Source organism: Tursiops truncatus, chromosome 11, assembly GCF_011762595.2.
Source record: "Tursiops truncatus isolate mTurTru1 chromosome 11, mTurTru1.mat.Y, whole genome shotgun sequence".
NCBI lineage: Eukaryota > Metazoa > Chordata > Mammalia > Artiodactyla > Delphinidae > Tursiops > Tursiops truncatus.
The window spans coordinates 99,671,649-99,685,786 of NC_047044.1; the positions used below are offsets into that span (position 1 = coordinate 99,671,649).

General features: G+C 49.3%; 1 protein-coding gene across 5 annotated transcripts in view; it reads left to right on the forward strand.

Annotated features, from left to right (window-relative positions):
- The first annotated feature begins 2,715 nt into the window (after positions 1 to 2,715).
- The window catches only part of B4GALNT3 (beta-1,4-N-acetyl-galactosaminyltransferase 3), a 202,140-nt gene continuing 190,717 nt past the window's right edge, over positions 2,716 to 14,138 (forward strand). For 2 of the 5 annotated variants that reach the window (XM_073789256.1, XM_073789257.1), the window contains exon 1: positions 2,719 to 3,072. In XM_073789256.1, the coding sequence (XP_073645357.1) occupies positions 2,904 to 3,072 (169 nt within the window). In that variant the 5' untranslated portion in view covers positions 2,719 to 2,903. Of the gene's footprint in view, positions 3,073 to 14,138 lie in introns of all 5 variants that reach the window. The other 3 variants (XM_073789259.1, XM_073789258.1, XM_033867222.2) reach the window with 3 other exon arrangements.

The following is a 14,138-nucleotide window of genomic DNA, read 5'->3' on the forward strand; positions in this document are numbered from 1 at the left end:
CACCATAAGCACAAAAGTAACCATCTGTTCAAGGTATAAGAACAGAGAAGTGAGAAAAGGAGGGCACAGGACTGAGAGGTGCAGACTGATCTCTTTCCTTTTCTGAATTTCTTTGGAATTCACTATTTGGACCAGAAACTCTACCTTTAAAGTGTCACTTTTCTTTTTTAGTGGAATGTCTTTTTCCTCAACTAGATGGCATGCTCCATGTTTTATATCTCTCCCAGTTCCCACATAATAAACACTTCAAGGGTCTGGTAGATTGAAGTCTTTTTTGCGTTACGCGGGCCTCTCACTGTTGTGGCCTCTCCCGTCGCGCAGCACAGGCTCCGGACGCGCAGGCTCAGCGGCCATGGCTCACGGGCCCAGCCGCTCCGCGCCATGTGGGATCTTCCCGGACCGGGGCACGAACGCGTGTCCCCTGCATCGGCAGGCGGACTCTCAACCACTGAGCCACCAGGGAAGCCCCAGAGGGCCAGTCTTTAAGGAGAGAATTGTGGGGCTGCCACCAATTTTCATACAAAGTCCTGAAAGTGATTCAGCCTAACGTCCAGGGTGGTTGCCCCCCATGAGAGAGAGAGACTCCACGTGCAGGGGCCCTGGTCACCTCCCACCTGCCTTGGCCAAGCTTGTGCCCTCTGGCTGCTCCTGTCTTGGTCTTTGGGAGAGAAAGAAGGGGTGGGAAGTGCACACAGCTGTGGTTTGGACCTTCACAGAGACACTTCCCCAGGGCTATTAGTAGAGAACTGTCCTTCAGATTCACCTTTTGCTGAATAACTACACTGAGAATTCTGGGGGACGTTCCCTCCTGGTACTACCTCCCTCCTCAAAGGGTACCAAGTGACAAATGGACGCTGTGCTGCATCCTGAGGGTGCACAGTTCTCCCCCCCCTTTTTTTAAATTAATTTTTATTGGAGTAGAGTTGCTTTATAACGTTGTGTTAGTTTCTACTGTACAACAAAGTGAATCATCTATTTGTACACGTATATCCCCTCTTTTTTTGGATTTCCTTCCCATTTAGGTCACCATGGAGCATTGAGTAGAGCTTCCTGTGCTATACAGTCAGTTCTCATTAGTTATCTATTTTATACATAGTATCAATAGTGTATATAGGTCAATCCCAATCTCCCAATTCACCCCCCCCCACCCCGCCCGACTTCCCCCTTGGTATCCATACGTTTGTTCGTTTATTCTCTACGTCTCTATTTCTGCTTTGCAAATAAGATCATCTATGCCATTTCTCTATATTCCACGTATATGCATTAATATGCGATATTTGTTTTTCAGTTCTCACTTTTGAAGCCTCACAGGGAAGTTGGGAGACTATACTCAAACTCAAAGTGAGTGTGCACCTACCAGTAGGTGGGTACACATCAGGCTGCCAGTTGTGCCAAAGCTCCAAGGAGGATGGGGTTTCTCAGGACTGGGCGGGTCCAAGAAAGCTTCACAGACCTGAAATGGACCTTGGAGGAGGGGTCAGACCTGACCAACTGGACCAACTGGAAAGGAAAATGTGTTGGAGGCGGTGAATCAACTCATTTCAGCTGCAGCAGCTTTCGCATGGCCACGTAAAGTTGGAAAAGGTTTCGGAAGGCCTTGAATGCCAGATTCACAGTTTGCACTTTAACCAGTAAGCACATTTTCGAGCAGGTGTATGGAGGCATAGAGGATTTTATGAAGACGATCTGGTGGTAGTAGAGAAGATGGGGGGTGGTGGCAGGTGGGGAGCCTGGAGTTGCGGGGCTAATTAGAAAAGTTCCAATAGTCCAGTAGAGCCTATGGGATGGTTGGACATCCAGCTACAGTGGTAGCAGAGGGGAGGGGAAACCACTCAGTTATGTGAACAGCTGTGTGTCAACAGTATTTGCATGCTGTTCATGTGGCTTTAAAATGTCCGGGAATGCTTTTGACCCCCTGCTTTCTCCATAGTCTCCTGAGCATTGTCCCCAGGAGAAAAAGCAAAAAAGAAAACTGCAGTGTTCCCCGATGAATGACCTTAGGCAGTCCACTGTGTTCCTCTGGACTTTAATTCTCTCATTTAAATCAGGTAATAATGTTTTACCTGCCTGAAGGCAGAGAACTGGAATGCAGAATATCTTGATGAACTTTTTTAACTCTAGGAGTGAGTTTGTGTTTTTGTTGTCGTTTTGTTGGTTTATTTTCTGATTTGTAATTTTTCCTCAGAACCCTCCAACATCCATTCTCCCCCCGGGCTCTGTCATCCTCGTCTGGGAGCAACTACTTGGGTTCACCCCGGGGGCCGTACAACTCTCCCAGGGTCTCTTGGAGATGTGGTTGGGAGAGGAGACCGCGGCTGAATTGAGACGCCAGGGTTCCCCAGCTCCGATGTCTACTCTAAGGCAGGGGTAGGGTCGCTGCGGGCCACGAAACGCCCCAAGCCGCAGCCTCCCCAACACTACCCCCGCCCCGCGCCCCGCGTCTACAAAGCTTCGACCTCACTCGTGCTTGGGGAGCAGAGTGCAGATCATACCTGCCCCACGCACCCCCGGCTGGCGGAGGCGCCGGGTATTGACCAGCGAGGCCCGAGCGGCGGTCCCCATCCCGGCTCCGCTCGGGGGCGGGGCCCACCTGTGCCGCGGGGGCAGGGCGGGCCCGGGGGCGGGGCAGGTGGGCGGCGGGCGGAGGCGCGGGAGGGGGCGGGGCGCGGGGCGGGGCGGGGCGGCGCACCTGGGTAGCCTCCTCGTGGGCAGCCCGAGAGCGGGCGGCGAGCGAGGAGCTGTGGGGCGGCCGGCAGCAAGCCCGCGTCCGGGCGTGGGCAGGAGCCGGCGGGGCCTCGGGAGGAGCATGAGCCGGCGCCCCGCGGCGGGGCGGCCTGGTCGGGCGGCCGGGGCGCGGCGCTGAGAGCCGGCCGGGGCCGGGCCGGGGCCAGGGGCTTAGGGCCATGGGGGGCCCCCGGGCCGCGCGGCTGCTGCTGCTGCTGCGCCCGGTCAAGCTGCTGCGGAGGCGCTTCCGGCTGCTGCTGCTGCTCGCCGTGGTGTCCGTGGGGCTCTGGACTCTTTATCTGGAATTGGCGGCGTCGGCCCAGGTCGGCGGGAACCCTCTGAACCGGAGTGAGTAGCGCCGGGGCCGCGGCAGGCGCGCAGCAGGGAGGGGGCAGGGCCGGCGGCTCCCGCCTCAGGGGGGACCCACCCCCCATCTCAGACCCGGTCTCCACCTCGCTGGGTCTCCAGGTGCCGGGCGCCCCGCGGGAGGGAAGCCGGGGGAGCCTCGGGGCCACCCCTGGCCGCACTCGGCTCGCAGACCCGGTACCAGAGAAACGCGTCGACGCGGGCTGAGGTCCGTGTCTGGGGCGCCTTCGGCCGCCTCCACCAGGCCGCTCGCTCCGGTCTGCGCGACCCAAACTTTGCTACCCGCCTTCTCCGTGGCTCGCTCCGTTTGCTCCCCTGCGGCGTTTTCGGGGGAGGGGTCCTTTATTTTAACGATACCGTCGTGAGCCACTCGCCTCCCCCTCTTCCCACAGGCCACTCCCCTCCCAGCCCCTTCCTCTTCCTTCAAGTCTCCCACCTCCCTCGAGCGGTCCCCTCTCCTGGTCCTGGCCACCCTCTACCCCCAGCGGGTTGTCTGCAGCCCCCCTCGGGAACCCTGCGGAATGAGCTGAACCCCCATATCCTGCTCAGGGCAGCTCAGTGGACCGGGCAGTGGGTAGATTCCTGCTTCTCTTTTTCCACGGAGCCAGAGCCACTTAAAATTTCTGTCTCAGTTTCCTCCTAGGAAAACGGAGGGGATGCTCTCTTTCTCTTTTTACTTCAACAGGCATGCCTGTCCGAGGTGGTTTTCAGTTTACACTGACAGAGTGAAGTAAAACCTCCGAAGTGTCAGGCACTGTGTAAAAGGTCGCTGCAATAGTTGGAAAAAAGAGAAACTCCCAGAACTACTAGGTGCCCTTCCCAATCCTGAAGGGGGGAGGTTTATAATTCCAGACAACGTATGGAATGACAAACATTCCCCCTTTCAGGAAAACTAAGGGACGACGGATGGAACTCTGGTGAGAAGATGCTCTAAGTTCTTGTGTCAGCTGTTCTGCCCAGGGCTGGGTGTGGTGCTTTGCCTCCTCTTGTGGCCAAAGACAGGGAATTACTAGGGTCAGTAATTGAGCCGGTTCAGGACAGAGATGGGTATTTATGGCGGAACCGCTCACTCTGTGGCTGCTGAAATATTTCTGGCTGTGTGTTTGGAGACTGGCCTTCCATTCCTGGTTCTGACGCTAACTAGTTGGGAAATCCAGGCGCAAATGGCAGCTTCTCAGGTAGAAGGGGGGAGTTGGTCCCTTTCAGTGTGAACACTACGATTGTGTGATCTCCCCGCCTGAGCATTTCCAGGGTCAGGGAGCCCAGCACACCACGAGGAAGGGTCTTCCCAAGTCAGGTCCACAGGTCTCAAGTAGGAAGAGTTCTTCCTTCTGAAGACCAGTCTGCCTTCCCTCAGCTCCCCAGGCCTTGCTCGCTCCTCTGAAAGACAGAGTGTATCTACTCTTCCATACCACGGCCACTCAGAGGGTCCCCCGTGGAGGAGCCCAGGTGGAGTGTGGGTGGGTGGGAGGCCCCGGGAGGGATCTCCCTTCTCTCCTCCTTGGCCACCATCTTGTTAACCTGGTAGCCAGTGGAGTCCACTGCACAGATTGAAACCAGAGAGGAGAGACTTCCCTGGCGGTCCAGTGGTTAGGACTCCACGTTTCCACTGCAGGGGGCACGGGTTCCATTCGTGGTCAGGGAACTAAGATCCCGCATGCTGCGGCATGGCCAAACGCAGAGAGCAGAGCAGTTGCTTTGTGACCCTGAAATGAATGGCCGCCCATCCGCCTCCCTCACCCCCCAGCACATACTTTTCCTTTACCCCAAGTGAACTTTCTCCTCAGAGACCGGAAGCAGTTTGCCATAATTATCATCTCACACCTGGCTCCCAACCTCTGTCTCCTATTGGCTGTCTCATCCTTAGCCATCAATTCCTGGGTCAGTTTCTTTTCCCTTCTAGATGCATCTTCACTTTCTGACTGGGTTTCCTTATTCTTTGTTTCCTTTTCCAAATGGACCCTTCTCCAGAAGAATGTTCTCAGCTTCCTAGTCCAGAACTGGCTTTCCGTTTCCCTAACTGTTGTTTTTAACGGGGGCCCAAGCCTGGGCACTGATGGATCCCTCGTACCTTCTTCTCAGCCTCCTAGAGCCCTGAAGCCCACCTGCTGGCAGGGTGGCTTGTCATGCCGGGCTGTCCCATCGTACTCCACTCTTTCCTTGATTTCCTTTTGGAATGAGATTTAGACAGTGGCTGTGCTTTCTGGCGCCTGGTCCCCCGTCCTTTGTTTTTAAGAAGCTCAGACGTCGTGCATCAAAGTCCTGTCTTGTCTTATAGGTCTTACTCCCAGCCATTCCTCTGGAGGGAGAGTGGGGAAGGAGGGATTAGAAAGCACAGCGGTAAGAAGAGGGTTGCTAGCCTTCCCTCGCGTACACCCTGGCATACAGCGGCAACCGGAGCCCCAGCCTGGTTCTGCTTCCCAGCAAGACACCCTGCCTCTCTGTAGCAGCCCCTGCCAGCTCACTGCACCACCAGCCTTCCTGTCATCTGTAAGGCCAGCCTCCGTTACCAAGAACCTTTCATTTGCCTGTCCCTGTGTGACTGCCGCCCTGATCTGGTGCTGGGAGAAATGTATGGAGAGCTGGTAGTTACAAACTCCAGGGTGGTCAAGTAATGACAGGGAGCGCGCTTCCTGCTTCTTATGGAATAACCCCGTAGTTTGAGATGCGTGATATGCAGTTTGGGCTCCATCTGTAGAAAAAGATACAACCACATTTGGAGTAACTTCAGGGAGAAGCCACCGAAACTGTTCACGGATAGAAGAATGGGTCCCTTGGACAAAAGAATGAGAGCTGTTTACTCACTCACGCACTTATTTATTTATTATTATTTTTTATAAATTTATTTATTCATTTATTTATTTTTGGCTGCGTTGGGTCTTTGTTGCTGCGTGTGGGCTTTCTCTAGTTGCGGTGCGTGGGCTTCTCGTTGCGGTGGCTTCTCTTGCTGCAGAGCACGGGCTCTAGGTGCGCGGGCTTCATACTCACTCATTTAAACAAATATTTGTTTAGCATGTAGCTCGAGCAGGGCATTGTGCTCGGTCACTTAGATATGGTGATGACTCTGTTATGGTTTCTGCCTCTCACAGCTTTCCCTCTAGGAGGGGAGTTGAGGTGCGTATATGAGAATGATCGTAATAGGAGACAACCGTTAAGTTCTACAGAGGTAGAACCTACACGTTGCTGTGACACTTCTGGAAATGGGGCACGGCTCTTTCAACTAATATTTCATGGAAGTGGTGACATTTCAGGAGATCTTGAGGAGTTGGTAAGACTTTAGTGGATGCAGAAAGAGAACGCTATTCCAGGCAGAGAGGGCAGCAGAAGCCAAGACCAATAGTCAAGGACAAGTTAGTGTTTGGAAATGTTGAGCATCTGGGTTTGGTGAAGCAGAGGGTGTGAAGGAGGATAGGGGATGGTGCCACAGTATGAAAGACTCTGAAGAACAACCTTAAAGGGTGGCATTTATTCAGTAGATGAGAGAAAGCAGTCGAAAGTTTTAGAATAAGGTAGTGTTGTAGAATGGATAGGGAAATAGTAAAACTGTTTAACCATACTGTACTTTGGTATGGATGGTGGTGCTGGGATGGGGCGGAAGGTTCCTTACTGTGGCTGGCATTAGTCTTTAGCTGCTGGGTCATGGAGCTCTCCTGAGGACAGGTCAGGGCTCTAGTGGGACATTCAGAGGACCTGGGGCAGTCACTATAAGTGTTCCAGTATTTTGAGAACTGGCACAGGTGTACCGGTGTGTACTGGCTGAGAGCAACCCCAGGCCCAGACTATTATTGGAAGTTAAAGACCCCGTCCTGGCAGCTTTTAATGAGCTATACCCATTTGTTCAGACTGGATTAGCTACGTCCTGCCTGAGGGCAGAGGTCTGGACTAAAATGGTTTCTAGGTTCTTTGCTCGATAATTGACCTGCTGCTGAGACCAACTTGGTGTTGGAACCAAGCGATCACAGCTGGCCACAGAGCCAGGGCCGAACGGTGGTGCACACCAGCCTCTTTCCACGTCTCACAAGGCTGGGTCTGCAATGTCCCCATTTAAGTGTCCAGTGTACCTGCTAAACCCCAAGGTGTTTCCAAGCCTGAAACTTGTAACACATCTGTCCGGCTGGCCCCTGCGATTCCTAAGTGACTCCGAGAGGGCTGCGGTGGCATAGCCACGGATGTCAGGCGGGCCCTGTGGCTCCCGGGGTCGCCACAGACATTCCGATTTGGAAGGGAGACAAACCCTCCAGTGACAGAGGTAGCTCAGGGCAGAACGGTAATCTGAGACGCAGGCCAGGAGAGAGGGAAAAACAGATGAGACAGATGTGTGGGCAGAGCGGGAAGGCTGTGGCTTAGAGCTGAGCCTCAGAGCAGAGGCAAGTGTGGAGGGAAGCACAGCTGCTTCGTGGGCCCCTTGGGCCCGGGACCCTGTCGCATGTCGCCCTGGCTGGGCTGCCCCTCTTTCCCATGGAGCCTCTGGCTCCTTTTCCTCCGTCCTACTTACCTCTCTTTATGCTGCCATTCTGGCCACCCGGCTGCTGCCTGGAACTTCAAGTCAGTAATCAATTCAGGGCAGATACTGGGCACTCAAATACCTTCTGGTTATGGACGGTAAGCTCTGAATTTCCAAGCACCTGATATTTTCACTGGCAGATACTTGGCTTATCAGTCATGGATCCAAGAATAGAACCTAGGAATTCTTGTTCCTTGTACCATAATACGTATAAACAGCGGTAGCCTTTACACACAAATGCGAAGGATAAGAATTAAGCCATCACTGCTTTTCCTATTAAAAGTGTGTTTCCTTTGGACCAGCGCCGTCTGCACCAGGACCACAGGGTGTGAGGACAGGGGCCCTCACCCAGCCTTGGCCTCTCCTTTCCTGGTCTCTCTAGTCCTTTCTGACGTGGCCGCAGAATCCCAGCAGCACAGCCGGCCCTGCTATCCTGCTGTCACCCAGGGACCCTCGTGTGGGCTGAGGCCCCGATCTCCTGCTTGGTGGTGATTGGGCTGCCGGCGGCGCCTGTCCTGGGAGGTGTCCAGATGCCCCGCACGGTTCTGACTGCTTTGCAGCACGAGGCCTTTGAAGCAGCCACTTCTGTGCTGGCTTTAGGAGTGGCTGGCGGCGCGCTGCAGTAGTTTTCCAGGCCCCAGAGCCTGGGCTGGGCTTTATGGCGCGGAGCAGGGCAGCCGCCAGAGCAGTTTGCTTTGGAAGGGGGCCTGGAGGCTGTTCTTGCAGTTGGCCACTGACTGTCTGCTTCTCTACCGAGTTGCACCGCTCTCAAATCCTACCTTTTAATTTCCACAAGCACGCTTCCTTCTGTCCGAGGATGATGAGGTCTCAGCTAGGCCAAGCATACGTTCTGAGCTTTCAGACAACCCTCCTTTGACCTTGTGATCCACAATTAATAGATTTATACGTTACCTGATATAAAAAGTACTACTGGAAGGGGTGAGAGTAGTTTGGATGGGGTATATATAAAGGGTCCCGGGCTGAATATGTTATACATTTGAGCAAAGCATGACGGATAGATTAAATTTTTACAGACTCTTAGGTTCCAACAAGCACTGCTTTCAGTGTTAGAAGTATCCATATATTTTTTTTAATCTCTGTGATATTTTAGTATGTAATTTACTTCTTATGCTAAACTTTAAAATTTTTTTACCATTGACCAACTTTTGTAGAAAATAAGCATGCAAATTGTCCATGTGGTCCCTTTTTTTTTTGTTTTACTTTTCATGGAAGTACCTTTTTTTGTTTGTTGGGTTTTTTTGTTTGGTTTGGTTTCTTTTTTTTGGCCGCCCCACGTGGCTTGTGGGATCTTAGTTCCCTGACTAGGGATCGAACCTGGGCCCCTGGCATTGAAAGCCCGGAATCCTAACCACTGGACCACCAGGAAATTCCCATGGGAGTATGTTATATGTACAGAAAAGTGCACATGTGAGGGTACAGCTTGATGAATCTCCACAAACTGAGCATACCCTTGTAACGAACACCCCGATGAAGAAACAGAATGGTACCAGCGATTTCTGTCACTACCATAAGCATAGATTAATAGCGTCTATTTCTATACTTTATGGAAATGGAATCACACAGTATGTGATTTATTTTAAAATAATATTTCTTTATGATTATGAAAACAACACATGTTCATTATACCAGATAATGGCTGTGTATCTGGACCACAGTAACCCCTATAAAATTACCTTTTTGCGCATGAGGCACCTAGTACAACTGATCCAATAACTTAAGGAGGGGCAAGACCCAGGACCTAAGTGCTATGAGATATAGCCCTGTGACATTCTCCAAGGATGGGATTGAGAGTCATTGCTTATCCTGTGTTTGAGAACCTTCCAGAAACGTTTCTTCTGGTCTTTATTTTTTTTTCCCAGTTTTAGAGATATAATTGACATATCGAAGTGCACGACATAATGATGTGATATTTGTATACTTTGCAAAATGATCACCACAGTAAGTTTAGTTAACATCCATCATCTCACATAATTACAATTTTTTTTCTTGTGATGAGAACTTTTCTTCTGATCTTGATATTAGAACTAGCTCTGCTCTCTTGAGCAGTCCGTTTGTTTTCATTTTTATTGGCCATGTAAATTATATAACCACACAGGTTTCTCCCTTTGTGTTGGTTACTAGAAAGCTTTAGAATTCAGTTTTTGGTTCATTTGGAAAAAAGTGTAAAAGATTTTACGATTTGCACTTTGGTACCAATTTTATTCCTCTATCTTTTGCTTTCTTTCCCACAACTACTATTAGTTTATGTCATCTTATATTCTGTGGTACTTGCAAGCCGCTTTAACTTTTTCTGGACCAAATCAAGGCATAAAGAAATCAATAAAAGTGCTATGGTATATATAAAAGTATGAAGAAGAAACTGACAGTCACCTATAATCCCACTACTCTGACCTAGAGATTCTTGAAAAGAAAAAATAAAGTATAGGGGCTTCCCTGGTGGCGCAGTGGTTGAGAGTCCGCCTGCCGATGCAGGGGACATGGGTTCGTGCCCCGGTCCGGGAAGATCCCACATGCCCCGGAGCGGCTGGGCCCGTGAGCCATGGCTGCTGAGCCTGCGTGTCCGGAGCCTGTGCTCCGCAACGGGAGAGGCCACAGCGGTGAGAGGCCCGCGTACCGCAAAAAAAAAATAAATAAATAAAGTATAATAGCTGTGATAACCAGATGCTGGATTCTGGAAAGAATTCTAGATTAAACACCCCCCCCCAAAACATGAATTATTATTTTCCTGATGTTTTTGTTTTTAGTCTATTTAGGTATTGAAAAATTGAATGACATTCAAAAATAAATTCTCACCTCCTTATGTGTGAAGTGGACATCAAAAGCTTGGAATTTACTGACATGCTGGGGCCTGAGCCACTGTCATTGGAAACAATGACATAAATGTAAGGAAAATTTAATAAAGCTTGGGGCACCCCTGACAATACTAATAAAACAACCGAGGGGACTGGCCAGGAAGGCCAGGAACCTCAAGTTTGTCCTTTGGGCTTCTAACCTCCCCCCAGGCCAGTGGGGGGACCAGGAGCGTGAGGGTGTAGAAAGTCACGAACATGAGCCGTCCAGCCCCTTTACTAACAGATGAGAAAACAGGCCAGGGGAAGAGGTGTTAGCTGCCTCCTACCCATTTCTTCTCTTCTTTTAAACTGTGTTTTTGGGAATTCCCTGGTTAGGACTCGGCGCTTTCACTGCCAGGGCCCAGGTTCGATCCCTGGTTGGGGAACTAAGATCCCATCAGCCATTGCAGGTGGAATTGCGCTTTATGGCACCAAGGCCTGGGAAGAGGGCCCAAGGTGGGAAAAGGAGAAGGAAAGGTGGGGGTGGGAATAGAGGAATGATATTCCAGACAGACCATGGATTTTATAGGGGCAGACCTGGGAGACACTGTGGGTTCAGTTCCAGACCTCCACGATAAAGGGAATATTGCAAGAGGGTCACACAAATGTTTCGGTTTCCCAGTGCATATAACAGTTATGTTTACACTATACTGTAGTCAATTAAGTGTGCAGTAGCATTATGTCTAAAAAAAAAACTCTACATACCTTCATTCAAAAATACTTTATTGGGGGCTTCCCTGGTGGCGCAGTGATTGAGAGTCCGCCTGCCGATGCAGGGACACGGGTTCGTGCCCCGGTCCAGGAAGATCCCACATGCTTGCGTACCGCAAAAACAAACAAACAAACAAACAAAAAAAAAAAACTTTATTGGTCGAATTCGGGGAGAAAACAATTTATTGGTTAAAAAAATGCTAACCATCATCTGAGCCTTCAGTGAGTCATAATCTTTTTGTAATAGTAACATCATTAAAAAAAGTAAGTAACATCAACGATCACAGATCACAGATCACCATAACAAAGAGAATAATAATGAAAAAATTTGAAATAGTGTGAGAATTACCAAAATGTGACACAGAGACACGAACTGAGCAAAGGCTGTTGGAAAAATGCTGCTGATAGACTTGCTCGACACTCAACGCAGGGTTGCCACAAACCTTCAATTTGTAAAAAATCCAGTATCTGAATTGGGCGATTGGTATTGACATGTATACACTGATGTGTATAAAATTGATGACTAATAAGAACCTGCTGTATAAAAAAATAAATTAAAAAAGAAACTAATACTAAGCTTTCGTATGGAAATATGTTAATGTAAATGTTTCAGACATTACAGGAAATTCCTAAAAATCTTAGGTATAATGGTATATGGTATAATGTTATAAGTCATAATGTTATAACGTTATAAGTTATAAGCCTGGTATAATGTTATAAGTCATAATTCTAGTTATTATTTTAAAATGCATGTTATATATTATTTTAAAATGCATGTTATAAAATGCATGTTTAAAATGCATGTTATAAGTCATAATTCTAGTTATTATTTTAAAATGCATATCTCAGAAATAACTAAATTTCTTTGTCAATTGCATTATTATGAACTTTCATCAAATCTTTAACCGTGGTCATTTTTAAGTCTTTTGTCATTTACAGACAGTTCTGGGTGTACTCTGGTGCTTTTGCAAAAATGTGCCTATAAAAGGGTTTCACCTTCAAGGAATTCATGGAAAAGACTCTGACAAGCACAGGTTTCTGATAACTGACTATACTGCTGAACTGAATGAATAAGCATTTTCTGAACTCTAATGGAAAACTGATGAGTTCATAAAAGTGCTAACAAAAGATCAAGATGAAAAAAAAAATTAATTACATGGGACTGAGTGAACTGGTGAGGATGATTATAATTTTTGTGACTTTCTGTTTGAATAAAAAAAAATCCAATATCTGCGAAGTGCAGTAAAGCCAGGAAATTGAGTGATGTGTAGTTTTCAGTTTTTTTTTTATTTTGCAAATCTTGAATGGCTGCAGAGGTGATTTATTTTAAAACTTAAGTAAGATGTTTATGGAGCATTTACTTTTTTGTGGGGGACTGAGTGGGATAAAAAGCATTGATGATCCCTGGAAAAGCGTATGGAATTTAAAGACAGGGCAGGGTTCAAATCCAAGCTTTATTTCTCACCAGCTGCAGGACTTTGTATAAAGTACTTATTCCTTTTCAAGCCTCAGATGCTTCATCTGGGTAATGGGGTTATATGACCTCCCTGTGGAGCTTTTCTTATGATTCGATTCGATAAGATTTAGCTAGCCTTGCACATGTGAAGTGCCCGGTTAGATTGAACATAAGCCTAGCACATGTCAGGAGCTAGGAGAGAGTTGGCTCCCATCTCTTCCCCTTCAGAGTTTACAATCTGGTAAGAATTAGAAAAAGGCTGGCAGGCAGGAGTGTGGAGATGCATTCCTCAGCTGGCCCTCTTGCCACTGTCTCTCCAGCTTCTTGGCCCGTGACACAGCTGTGCCCGGTCCCTCTGCCGTCTCCAGGCCATCCACGCCCGCACCTGCCACCACACGCGCATTCTGCCACAAGACTCTTTTCCATCCTCCATCTTTCTGTCTGCACCCCAGACACAGATCTGCACTGATGGGGAGGGGTGGGTTAGAAGTCAAGGGTTTTGTGGAGAATGAGAGCCATTTGGCAACGGACCAGGGCACCAAAGTTCAGCAGTTGGGCAACGTAGCCTGTCACTCTACTGCGTGTCCCTGAGTATGCTCGGAGGACTTCCGGGTCTCAGAGGCAGGAACACTGGGCTTTATCTCTGTTTTAATCTAAGCTCTGAAGCTGATTTATCGCGGGTGCTTGCACAGGTCCTGTTTCTTTTGAGGGCTTCAGTTTCGCAGTCTTCCATTCAATGGGATGCTTGTTTCCCGGTCTGGTTTGGAGCCACTACCGTGTCACAAAGGGGCCACGGGGCCTGTCCATCTTTGGACTTTGGGCTCCGGTCTTTCAAGACTCAGTTGCCTGGCGGAGGGGTGGCAGTTATCCCAGCGCTTCTGGCTATTTGGCCCCCAAGGTCATCCCTGACAATGTGGCCTCCATTCAGGCAGTTGCTTCAAAGATTAAAGGCCTCTCTGCTGAGATCTTCTTACAAATCCCTTGATCCTCTCCTTTCCACCCTTCCTGCCAACCGGGGTCCAAATGGATGTGTGCAGGCCTGTGCACATGCACAGCCCCCTCGCCGGCCAGCTGATCTCTGGACCTCTCACCACCACCTCTTAGCCAAAGATTCGGGGCAGGGGGGTGCGGTGAGGACTTGGGAGGCTTCCCCAGGAGCCAGGCACAGAGTGTCGGGGTGAATTCTCAGTTCCTGGTTCTGCTTCTTTATTTCAGCTGAGCAGAGGGCTGGGAAAAGGGAGAGGCTGAGAGCCCATCTCAGGTGAACAACTTCCAGCAACAGAAGGCAGGCAAGCTGCATAGGCACAAAGAAGGGGTAGAAAATTAGGTAGGGACCTTGAGGCAGAGGCATCTGCCCCATTTTTTCTTTGGATTCAATGACTGTATTTTTCATATCTGTAAGTTTTACTTGGCTCTACTTCAGATTTGGTTCCTTTTTAAAAATTGTTCTGTTTTTAATACTCTAAAATTAATTTTGCCTAGTATGTTATCTAGAGCTGCACCAATGTTCACATCTTCATTTTTT